Source organism: Camelus bactrianus, chromosome 25, assembly GCF_048773025.1.
Source record: "Camelus bactrianus isolate YW-2024 breed Bactrian camel chromosome 25, ASM4877302v1, whole genome shotgun sequence".
In the NCBI taxonomy this organism is placed as follows: Eukaryota; Metazoa; Chordata; class Mammalia; order Artiodactyla; family Camelidae; genus Camelus; species Camelus bactrianus.
In genome coordinates this window covers 4,414,069-4,426,589 of record NC_133563.1, presented here as the reverse complement: position 1 = coordinate 4,426,589, position 12,521 = coordinate 4,414,069, and the positions used below count along the sequence as shown (strand labels likewise).

The window sequence follows — 12,521 nt, the reverse complement described above, 5'->3', positions numbered from 1 at the left end:
CCCTACCAATTTATGATTCTATACTGAATGACCTGCTGCACGTCTGATCTTGAGGGAAGGAAAGATGCGTCTGGGCCTCCTGATTTATGGCTGCAGCTTGTCATGCAACTTAGTCATTCTGCCCTCTAGGCAGCCACGACAGTACCGACAGGCTTAGCCGGCTTTACACGTGAGAAACGCCAGGCGGGGAAGAGCCAGACACACACACTGGGAACAAAACGCGCATTTCAGGCCGCGACTGAGCAGAGGGCTGCATTTATACAGAGCTTGGAGAAGTCCTGAGAGCTCCCCTGTATTTGACCAGGAGGAATGTTTAGTGCCACTTTCTGTGAAACACGGTTCAGGATTTAACCCATGCGTCTATCATTCCGAAGGTGGAATTCAGAGAGAAATTTCATCCAGCCTGTCAATATTAACTCATTCCACTAGAAAGAAGTTATCCTTTCCGACTTCCTGAAAACCAGCACATTTGGTTTCAGGACCCTCAACTTTCGCTTGTAAACAACATCTTTTCAAAACTAAGTTTTTAGTTTCTATCTCAGAGAAGTACAAATATAAAATAAATACATTGTGAAGCAAGTACAGTTTTAAACTATGTTATAATTTCATCCCAATTCAAAATTCCAACTCAAAGCCATTTTTCATTGCCATAGACCATCCCCAGAAAAGTTTGTTTCTTCCCCTCCTGCTGTTTACTCTTTCTTAAAATATAACACAATCTTTTATTTACAGTGTACAATAACTGCCAATATTGCCAGATGTATTTCAATAAAATTCCTGTGCTAATGAACAAAGGAACAGCAAACAAAGTATGGCAAGAGAAAAGCTGAAATTGTGCTCCAACTAAGAACTGAACTTCCTACAATTATGTGAAGGAAAGATGGGAAAGAAGTGTTAAACTGCCCTTATATGAGTTGCATAATTCAAAAGAATTGGTTCTGTAAGTAATCTGCTGTATTTTAAAGTGAGCTTTGAAAGAAAACAAATCAAGAATGCTCCTTATAGGGATTTAACTAGGAGCCAAGGCAACAAGGACTTTTTTATACCAGTAATAAATGCTGGGGGAAGAATCTAAAACCATGGTTTTAACTCTACTCCTCAGAAGCTTAATCTTTCCAAGAGGGGAAAAAAAACCAAGATCCTTCCAGACAAATCTCACTTCAGGAGATATTCCAACAAAGCACAAAACCAACAAGTCAATCATACCTTCGAAGAAATAAGATAGAAGTAGGGGTTAATGCAATAAGAGAGCTGAAAATTTCTACTTCAGAAAAAAAAATTATAAATAAATTAGGACAAGGAGATAAAAAGGGGTTAAAAAAAATTAGGAAAAGGAGACCACATGATGTCTTCCAAAGCATTCTAAAACAAACAAAAAACTATCTTGGAATTCTCAAACTCACATTTTAAAAGTAAATTATTTTATAGTCAAAATAAACCACACAAAGTTAACCTAGCAACTCTGAGTGCTGGCCAAGAATATACAGTATTTCTAGTCACTTAACTTATTACAGACCACAAGCCAGAGGACTCGCCGATCTGGCTCATCTCATGCTGATGCGATGCCAAAGGCAATTCCTTCCCCCGTTCAGCCAACAAGGGCAACTACTAAACCTAGCTTAGCTGTACACTTGGTGATATTTCAAATCCCTTTCAGATGCAGAAGGGCACCGAAGGGGATTCAGCATCTGCTGCCACTTTTTAAGAAGAGCAATGAAGGTTTGTGCAATGGCAAAGGCCCAGCTCAACTGATCATAACCAGTAAGCACGTAAGTGCAGAACGAACCACACACACACACACACACACACACACACACACACACACACAATTTCACAAATGGAGAAGCTAAATTAACCCTGTAGTTTACCTGTACTAACATGTAGCTCATGTTTTAAAAGGTCTATCACCCAGTCTCAAGCAAGGTTAGAAAAAAAAATTAGGTGTAAAATAGTTTAAATCAATAAGGAAGTCTTCATGGATAAAGTTTTAGCATATGTGGGGCTGAAGTGAGCACTTTATTGATAAAGTTTTAAATCAATAAGGAAGCCCTTTTGAAAAGTCCTTGGCAGCTGTCTTTCTTCTTCCGAGTCACCTAACAACCTGGTGAGTTTCGAGGAACCAGTCAGCACCAGAGAGCGGGAAGCAGGGCAGACATTGGCTAAGTGGCTGCATATCTTATTCTTCCTTACAGCAGTTCCCATTTTAATACGGGAAAACTGAAGCTGAGAGGTGCAATAAATTCACCTCCAATAAATCTGACTCCAGAACTGGTGTTCTTAACCACTCTGCTAGCAAGGCTATCATCTTCATCTTTAATACATGAGGAAAACAGGCCATGTCACTGTGTTAGTATCACGCCCACACAAACACATTATCTTTTATCCCCACCAAGATATGGCGAAACACACAGAGACAGTGACACACACACACACCCCTGTAACCCTTGGGTGGGCAGACAACGGTGGCTGTGTTTGTTGTTGCTGCTGTTGTTTTTTAACCCTGATGATGGAAAGTTGCTCTAGTGAACGGCACTTACTAATAACGTCACACAGCACGTGCCCTACAACTGGATCGAAATTTTACAAAATTAATTTCCCTTTCCTCCTGAATGCCTTAGTCTTAGAAAACAGGATATAATATTATAAGGGAGATAATCTATTTAAGTGGCCAACTCCCCCTCAAATGATCTTTATAAATTCTAGATTATTATCCTGCAGTTAACAAACAGGGCGTTTGCAATCAGACTGGTTCAAATGCTGACACATCTAACTAAGACAACAACCTCTAAGCCTCAATTTCCCCAGTTATAAAAAGGGGGCAATGGGTGGGGGTGGGATAAATTAGGAGTTTGGGATTAGCAGATAACACACTACTAAGTATAAAACAGATGAACAAGGTCCTACTGCATAGCACAGGGAACTATATTCAATATATTGTAATAAAGTATAGCAGAAAAGATTATGAATAATATATAATTGAATCACTTTGCTGTACACCATGAACTAACACAACATTGTAAGTCAACTATACTTCAATAAAAATAAAATAAATAAAATAAAAAGCGGGGCAATACCTCCTCCAGGGGGCTCTCGGGAGGCTATTGATGGGATATACAGTAAGCTTTCAACTGATAGCTTTCTTCTTTCACCTGCTCTCCATACAAGGCCATATTTTTATTAAAAACACAATGGTAGAGATCTAGATTAAGGAGAATAAATTAGCTCATGAATAACAAAGCTAACAAAAATAGGTCAAGAAACCAGGAGGAAGTAATTCCATCCAACATGGGGGTGGGGAGTGGAAATAGGGCTGTTCTTTAAAAAACAAAACAAACAAAAAAAACCCCACAAAACCAGATAAGTCATTATACAAAGTCCCATAATCAAAATATCTTTTCAGCAGTAGACAACTAGTTTTAATTTCCCCAAGGGATCTATGATAAATTTCTTCCTTTAAAAAAAAAAATGGGCCCCAATCCCTATCCTCACACCTTTACCACCTCACCTGATACGTAAAAAGCTTACAAAATGCCACCTGCTGTTCTCTCCAGGTAGGTCTGCATAACTCAAAAAGCAGGTAACAAGACTGCAGCTGGAATAACTCAGAGGCCCAACACTAACACCAGAAGTGGTTTTAGAACCAACACTATGACAAAAGAGGAAAATCAGTGCTAAAATAAGAACCAAGGCTGCATTCAAGAAATTCGTAAACCTTTTCTTTTATCAAAGTGGTCATACTGTTTCATTTATATAGCACCTGACGGTATACAAAACTTTCATTTGGGAGTACCTGAGATAAAAGTGAGGCTTGGAGAAGGCAAGTAACTTTCCCAGGGAAGCAAAGCTGCAAATTCTGTTACGTGTTCCTTTCCAAGGGTTGGCAAGAACCTCCCTCCCTCCCCTGCTGGTTTACCTGGTGGAACAGGTAATCCCTCAGGAGCAAATGACTCTCTGTCTACTTGGCAAAACCATCAAGACTGTGTAATAAGCATCTTTTGGTTTCCAAATCCAGTGCCACTTCCATATTAGAAAGGAAAATGTTTAGTGATCTGAAATAATAGAACAACTCTTCAGTTCAGACACTGTAGAAATCCTCTGCATAGTTAAATTTGGTATGATCACCTTTGACCTGAGGAAGTAGATCGGTGGTCTAATCAGGGAAGTAATGATTCCTCTGAAGAGGAGTCATAAAATAATCACAGCAGCAATGTAAAACAAAACCACAGAGAGGAAAGCTTGATAACATTTCTTTATCTGTTGAATGGGAAAAAAAATCTACAAATAAAATGTTAATAAAAACATTTCAGATTAAAATCCACTTTTTGATTTGCAATAAAACCTAAGACTCTAACAATGTAAGCCCAAAGAAACTAGGCTAAAATGAATCCATTTTTAAATAAATAAATATAAAATCCCCTAGTTTTTCAATGAATGCATTACTCAATGGCCATGAGATCCTAGTCAGATTTCAAGTGTGAGGTGCCTGAAATGGAGCCCAACTTAATTTTATTCACAATTCTTCTGTTCATTGTAGTCAATCAAATATTTTCATTTTCATCTCCATGGTCCTTAAAAAAGAACCACCTCTAAAGAGTTACAGAGCTAGGAAGAAAAGGAATGACAGACAAAATAATCAACATAGCATCTTACCTATTCACCTAAAGATCAGATAATGCAAAAAATATAAAGTATATAGTACTTTAAAAAATACTGTATACTTTAAAAAGCACTATATACTGTGTGTAGATAATACAACATGGAACAAGTACAAAGCCCAGGTTACCATATTGAAAATGCTAATAACCCCAAATCTTAAATATGTGAAGCTCTAAAAAAGAAATCGAGAGAAAAACAAACAAACAAAAACAACAACAACAACAACAAAAAAAACACGATGAACTTTTAACAAGTTTTCTTTGAACTGTCACCACACTGAGAAAACTAAAATACCTAAATCTAAGAACCTCGACTATAGCTACGGAAATTTTTACTAATATCTGACCTATAATTTCTAGGGAAAGATTTCCTTTGCTAAAATAGGAAACTGAGTAGCCAGAGATAAATAATTCTTAATATACTGCCTTTCCTACTCAACTTGTCTTTTTCTAAATAAAGATAACTTCATAGTCTTTCCCTCCACTATCCACTAATACTCTGCTAGAATTTTTACTTCTCCACTTTGTAGCAGTGCATTAAATGGTTTAGCATTTGCTATGGACTGAATTCTGTCCCTCCCCAAAATTCATGTGTTGAAGCCCTAAACCCTGATGTGACTACATCTGGAGACAGAGCATTTATGTAGGAGGCAAGTAAAGTTAAATGAAGTCATAAGGAAGGGGCCCTTACCTGTTGGCCTTATAAAGAGAGGAAAGGAAAGCTCTCTCTCCCACCAGTCCTGGCCACAGCACCACCCACCCCTTTGTGAGACACAGGGAGGAGGCAGCTGTCCTAGCCCAGGAAGAGCCTTCACTGGAAGTTAACCATGTTGGCACCCTGATCTTGACTTCCCACACTCCAGAACCATGAGAAAATAAATTTCTGTTGCATATAAGCCACCCAGTCTATGGTATTTATTATAGAAGCCGGAGCTACCTAATACATCATTCAAACCAACAAAACACATAGCAAGAATTCTTCCGCTATCCCAAAATTCCAATGAAATTCTTAAAAGAATTCCCTCAAATGAGCTTATTGTACCTTTCTCCCAGCACTGCTGGGGGATAAACTAGTAACTAACCAGTAGCTAAATCAGCTAAACCAAAATTCTAGCTCCCTATTTCTAGGAAGAAGGCCAACAAATGCATTTGACTTGCTTACAAACAGTTAGGAGAAATATCCAAACAATCTTTTTCATCAAGAAATTTTGAAATAAAAATCAGATTTAGCTCCTGAAAAACAACGAGAACATTTAAGAATAAACATCTATAACCCACAAGTTCCCGAAAATAACTTGGATCCGACTTCATGATGATTCTTACAGTGGCTCTGGGTGAGTCACCCAGTGCTTCCATTACTCAGTGTTACATCTCGTATGTTAGCATGTGACCACTTATTAGTTAGCACTTTAAAGACTTAGTGGAGGAAAGATGATGGGTCATCGTGACAACAAGATTTCTGATTATAAAATTTACTTTTACAGTATATAATGCATCAGATATACTATCTTGGCAAGGAAAGAATTTGGGGTAAAATCTCAACCTCATTTTGTCATCTCAAAAGATATAATGACCATGATTCACATGTATTTGACAAACCCAGAAGTTAAAAGGGGTACCAAGAACAGCTATTTGTAAAGAATATGCACCCACTAGTTTAAAAAATTCTCACCCATTCAGAGGAAGGCCAAATAAACCCTAAAACCAAGATAATCAAGAATAAGTGAACTTTGGACGACAAAGAAAATGGTTTTCACATTTATCATTTACCATCCACTGAAAAAACAGAACAAAGAAAACCAAACCACTCCCATAATCTGAAGTTGAATTATATTTTAGGTGTGTTCAACTCACAAAAATCCATGTCTATTTCCATCTAACTAAATCACTATTCAAATTCAGTAAATTATAACTACTCTGAAAGATGTCTATAATTGTACTATTAGTTTTTCCTAGCACAGTAGACAAACTTCAGACAAGCCAAATTTCATGCACTATCAAAGTTAAAAAGGTTTTAAAGTGTCTTGAATTGCCTTTTTTTTTCCTGGAGCTGTCTTTTCAAATGATTCTTGAGTCATCACTTAAAGGATACACTCTGTCATTGCTGCAACATCCAGTTTGTCAATATCAGGTGAACCAGGGCAACACTTCTTGAATTCTTTCCGAAGATCAAAAAAGGAATAGAAGCATTCAGGCAATAATACATTCTGAGGAAGGACAAGGTAAACACTGTTAAGTAGACGAATTTAGTTCAATGCTTCCCTAATGATTAGGAACCTACAAATTGAATACAAGTATAATTTACAATCAAAAAAAATTTTTAATTGAGTGTTAGAGTGTCTTCCTGTTACAGTATTACATCCTGCACAAAAGTCTCATGGAAAAAACTCATCTTTTTGTAAGGCAGTGGATAATACGTTTGTGCTCCATTATGTATTCCATTCAAAACAGTTCTGAAGCTATAATACATTTGGGCTGTTTTATTTTATATTTTGTTTGATAGAACTATGTTCTTCATCTGGCCATAATCATTTTAGACCTTCTGTATTTTCAGGCAGCAATATTAGCCCTTTCAGTTCTCGTACAGATATGTACATTTACAATGTACACCTAGACACAGGATTCTATGTCTTTATCAAAATTTAGTTTTCTACTAAAACATAGAAGTTTAAAATCCTGGGTTCTGATAATGCATATTCTGTGGACTAAAATCAGATAAATATAGTAAATTCCTGATTACCTGAAAAGGATTATTTTTGTGACAAATAGAGTCCCACATTAGTTTTCCTGACCATTATTATTCTGGCTGTACCTAAGAACTCAAATTAGACTTAAAATATGTCACAAATCTCAATGGCAAAGGAGAAGTGGTTACCTGCTGTTCTGAGTTACTAGCACCACTCTTGTGATTAAATAAAGCTCAATTCTCTGAATGAATATTATACTATTATTTCATTTTTTTCTTAAAAGATATCCTCATTGAATAACTTTGAAAGATTATTTTTTTAAAAAAACTCTTAATTTAGATTTTTCATAAAATTTCAAAATAGTTTGTGTGTTTACTTACTGGGAAATTGTATCTTATAAAATCAAGGAAATAAAAACTTTTTAATGTTTGTGACCCACAATAATCATGCAATAATGTCTCTTTCTATCCAAATTTCCCTTATTGGATTCAATTAGATGTGACCTGCCTCTCCTATATTTGAAATGCGATCACTGCATCATGGTGACATTTTTCAAAAGTTATCAAAAGAATTGTGAATCTTCAAGATTACCTACAAAAGTGCTTAATTAAAAGCTATTTATTATGACAGCAACTCAAATGTCCAACATAAAAGATTGGTTTAAATAGGTATATCCATTAAAAATACTGAATATTTTATTTACTGCTTACAAAAGATGTTGATGTTGTATCAAATTATAAAGTAGGTTAAAATGTCTGTGTAGTATAAATGCTCCTTGTAAAAACAAGACTTCTCTACAAAAATAAAAAAAAATACATTCAAATATGTTCATATTCAAGAAAAACACTTCTAATGTTTTCTGACAGGTAGGATTATTTAATGTTTTACCAATTACTTATTTTTCATTAATGAGTAGAATTACTTTCATTATGATACTAAATTAATTTAGTTTTCTTTATTAAAATCCTAACAGAAGTTAGGAAAAGTTTCAATTTTTCTCTAGAAGTTTTCCAACAGCCAAAGCAGTGGATCTAAAATAACAAAAACAGTTGTTTTCCTCCAGCCCAATAGGGAAGGATTCAGTTTTACCTCGTATGTAACAGTTTTTTCCCCCTCAAATTCAAATCTATTTCTGGACCAAGGGTATAACAAATGGTCTGGCATTTAATTAACAAAAAATACTTCCCTCTTCTAATCAAATAATTACTAAGGTTGCTACAAAATGGATTTTTTTTAATCCTCAAGATATAGAAAGTTGAATTTCTCCTTTAAACTTTTAAAATTGTCATTATACACTTAATTCATTTCTTCCCTTTTTCGTACTGGAGTAAAAAGAAAGAAAATCTGCACGGACTACCCACTCAGTTGTGACATCAATTGCCAGTCTAACCCTTTCATTGGAAGACTTACCTCATGCAGTTTTTAAAAAAAATTTTACTCCCATCTTTTCAAGTTCAGTATCTGCCTACTACAATTAGAAGTTACAGCTCTAACTAATTAGGTTGATAAGATCAACTACATTAACAATGATTGGGTACACTGGGTCTGCTCACCCTTTTTTCACAGCCCCTCAGTATTCCTCCCAGTTAGAGAAATCACACATCTACAGTAAGATTGTGTTTTTCTCGTTTCATACTCTCTTCCATATCAAAAAAATAAGCAAGGGTAAAAGATGGGGCTGACCCTATTGTTCAGATACAAAATTCAATCAGTTTCGAACATTTACTTTAGATCAAACAAAGCACAGTCTCCTGTAAATTAACACTTCACTAGTTACATGGTTAGCCTTAGAGTACAGAACTTAATGAAATTATTAGAAATACAATGAAAAAGGTTTAATTGGATTTCTCTTAGCTCCTTCCTTTCTATGATAAGGCATTTTCCACACAGATAGCAATATTACAATATATTAAAATACAGTTCTCTCCTACCAAAAACTCAGCTAATGTGCTTTGGAAAAAAGAGACTGTCAATCATCTCCAAAACTGGACAACAACAAAAGGAAACTTTCATTAAGTCACTAAAGGGTAGCTATAAAATTACTATAATCTTAAATTTTGCCATGGAAGTGTGAATTTTTTACTGTGGCAAAATAGACATAACACAGTATTTACCATTTAAAAAAATTTTAAGCATATAGTTCAGTGGCATTAAGTACATTACATCGTTGGGCAAACATCACCACCCTTCCTTCGTCATCTTCTCAAACTGACATTCTGTACCCATGAAATACTAACTCCGCATATGCATATTTTTAAAATAGAGAAACTTGGATAAACCATTTTTAAGCCTCAGTCACCCCGAAGGTCCCATGGTTTTTTTGACAAGCCGGAACGCTTACCTTCTTGGAAGCCTCGGGGTGCAGGATTTGCCGGACATGAAGCTGCCCATCAGTACACAGACAGAAGGAGGTTCCTACCCCAATATTCAGTTCATTGCTCACTGACTGGTTAAACTAAAAAGAACAAAACATATCCAGGGATGCGACTGATGCAGAATTTACAGACTCTGAAAAGTGGCCCCACTTGGGTATTACCTGCGAAAAACATGCTATTTGCCATGAAGAAGACCGGTGCTAGGGGCAACATTTGAAATACTTCGTTCAAACTGTCTAGCTTCCTTTAGATAGGGAAGCTTTCCAATCAATCCTCAGTTTACACACAAGAGAACTTAGTAAATGCATTCTTCCTCCCGTCCCCCTCCCCTTCTATTTTTGTGATAAATCTACTCAAGACTTTTTAAGTCAGAGGTCTCATTTCATCAGCAAGTTGCCGTCTGATTACATCATTCCCTGGTGTTACTTTTTTTATATTAGGATGCTCTAGATTTAAGAAAGATGCCAGTTTCTGATAAACAATTGTGGGTAATGGGTACAGATCTCTGGAAAATCTGTTATCACGTTTCTTGTAACACACCTCTGAAATAATAACTTTCCCCTATAATTCGCAACTCATGTGCTAGGGCAGGGGCTGAGAGCGCGCCAGACACTCACCTGTGCACAGGTGTTTAGCGCCCCTCCTTAGCCGCTATCCAGTACCCGTCAGCACTCCGGCGCTGCCGGTTTTTAGGTCACCTCAATCCCAATATGGGGATTCCACTACTTTCACGTTGACCCAAAGACCATCCCTACATGTTCGGGCCGACAAACCCTCCCGGCGCTAAGACCAAGGCCACTAAAGAAGTAAACGGAACCGGAACCGAGCTTCGGGGAGTTCAGGAGCCTGAAATCAAAGCAGGCAGCTTCACCTTCAGGTTCCCACCCAGCTGGGGCCGCCTCTAGCGCGCCGCGCGGGGCCCGCCGGCTGGTCTACACCACAGCGCCCCCTGCCCCCGGGCTGCGCCGCAGACACAAACCCAGGCCGATGGCAGGCGCGTCCGGGGTCTGGGCCCGGGGATGGGGGCGCTGGGATCCCAACTCGCTCATCATTCGATTGGTAAAGGCCGGCTGATTCTCTGGCCCCAGGAATGACTCAGGAAGCAACTAGAAACCTAGCGAAATTTTGGCCCATGACCCTGGGGGGTGGGAGGCGAAAAGGAGCAGAGACCTCCTCGCAAAAGGTCCACGAGGGGCTCCGAGGCGGAGGCTCGCCACCCCGCCCTAGGGACACGCACCGGCCGCCCGGCGAGGGCGTGGGACCTGGTGGAGCTGGGCAGGCTTAGAGGGACGCCTGGGCGGCCAGGATAGGGGTGGGCAGCGCGGCCCAAGGCTGTCACCTGTCGGAGGGCTTGGTCCAGCTGCGGCGCAGAGGACAGGCTTTCGGCGTCGATCTTAGTTTCTTCCTTACAGTCCTCCGTCAGCTCCAACTGATCCGGTCTAACTAGTACTTCGTGCAACTGTCCCACCTCCGGGGGAAAAAAGCAGGAGTTAGTTTCCCCTTCCTCAATTTGGGACGCTCTATCTTCACTCTCCTCCCTCGCTCCCCTGCTGGGGCGGCCCTACTGCCCGACAGATCTGGCCTCAAAATCAAAGCTCACTTGTCGCCAGCGGCTCCTGTGGCCGAGAGGTCGGAGCGGCCCTGCCCCCAGCCCCACCCCCACCCGGATCAGGTCCGAAAGACCCTGGAAGTGGGCACTTGGGCCCCCAGGGATCCCACCCCGCCTCCGCGGGGCGTCCCCCGACGGGTAGAGAACCTGGCTCGGCGGCGCTCGGCCTCCAACCTGGGCCAGATTTTGGAGGACTGAAACGGTTCCAAGGCGGCTGGGCAAGAAGTTTGGTTTTATTCTGGATCCTCTAGGCCCCGGGTCCAGCCTCACAAGCGGGCAAACAAAAGCATTTGTTTATCGACTCCCCAAACTTCTACAAGTTCCTTGCCGCACTCCTATCATTCGGACAGAAACGTGGAGAAATACCTTCTTGTTGGCCAGATCCACGACTTTCCATAACAGCAGGATCAGCTCCTTCTCATCAGAGCCCAGCTTGGCCCCAGTGGCCCCAGCAGTGATTCCAAAAAGCACCACCAAGTAATCCGGAGACGCCGTCATGACGATAGGTGGGGAGGGGGAGAAGGGGGGTCGGGAGGTGGTAAGGTGGGGTGGAAGTGAGAACGAGAAAACCTGTGCTAAAACACTCTTCTAAGAGAAAAAGAAAGAGCACCCACCCCCCCTCCTCGCCGCCGCCGGTGCAAAAGGCGGTAACCAACCACCCAAGCCCACACCTGGCCCGTGCTCCACACCCTGGGCAGGAAGGGGGGTGGGAAGGAGGGAGAAGGAGGCCTGCCCTTTTTGTATTCAATTGCCCGTGCGTCTATGCAAAAAGCCAGGAGCAGGGCTGCACCCCCGGGAGGCGCGCGCAATGGCTGAAAGCTTTTCTGTTTTGGGATGTGGCTCTACCTGCCCGCCCCTTCCCCCTCCCCCACGTGGTGCAGGTAAGAGACACCTGGCGGCGCCGGCCCATTGGCTCCTTCAAACCACGACGTGGCAGCGGTGGGGGAGGAGGCCGCTCGGGGAAACGGGAGGAGGGGGCGGGAGACAATGGCTGGATGATTGGAGAGGAGAGGGCGAGAAGGGAGGAGGGGGAGACTCGAGGGGCGGGGAAGAGGCGGTTGCCACCCAGAGGGTAGCCGAGGCCAGACGGGAAAGGGTGAGGGGTAAAGGGCACGGAGGGGCAGGTCACCCCTTTGGAAGAGGCCGAGAGGTGTGGGGGGGACTTGGAGAAATGCCGGCTGCCTACGAACGAAGC

The 12,521-nt window shown here is 40.7% G+C and overlaps 1 protein-coding gene across 6 annotated transcripts in view; it reads right to left on the bottom strand.

Moving 5' to 3' along the window:
• The window catches only part of ESRP1 (epithelial splicing regulatory protein 1), a 48,979-nt gene extending 36,915 nt beyond the window's left edge, over positions 1 to 12,064 (bottom strand). For 2 of the 6 annotated variants that reach the window (XM_074353254.1, XM_074353252.1), the window contains exons 1-4: positions 11,693 to 12,060; positions 11,057 to 11,185; positions 9,684 to 9,797; positions 6,748 to 6,862 (exon numbers count right to left, since the gene is read on the bottom strand). In XM_074353254.1, coding sequence (XP_074209355.1) covers positions 6,748 to 6,862; positions 9,684 to 9,797; positions 11,057 to 11,185; positions 11,693 to 11,824 — 490 coding nt within the window. In that variant the 5' untranslated portion in view covers positions 11,825 to 12,060. Of the gene's footprint in view, positions 1 to 6,747; positions 6,863 to 9,683; positions 9,798 to 11,056; positions 11,186 to 11,692 lie in introns of all 6 variants that reach the window. The other 4 variants (XM_074353253.1, XM_074353251.1, XM_074353250.1 and 1 more) reach the window with 4 other exon arrangements.
• Between the last annotated feature and the right edge of the window lie 457 nt (positions 12,065 to 12,521).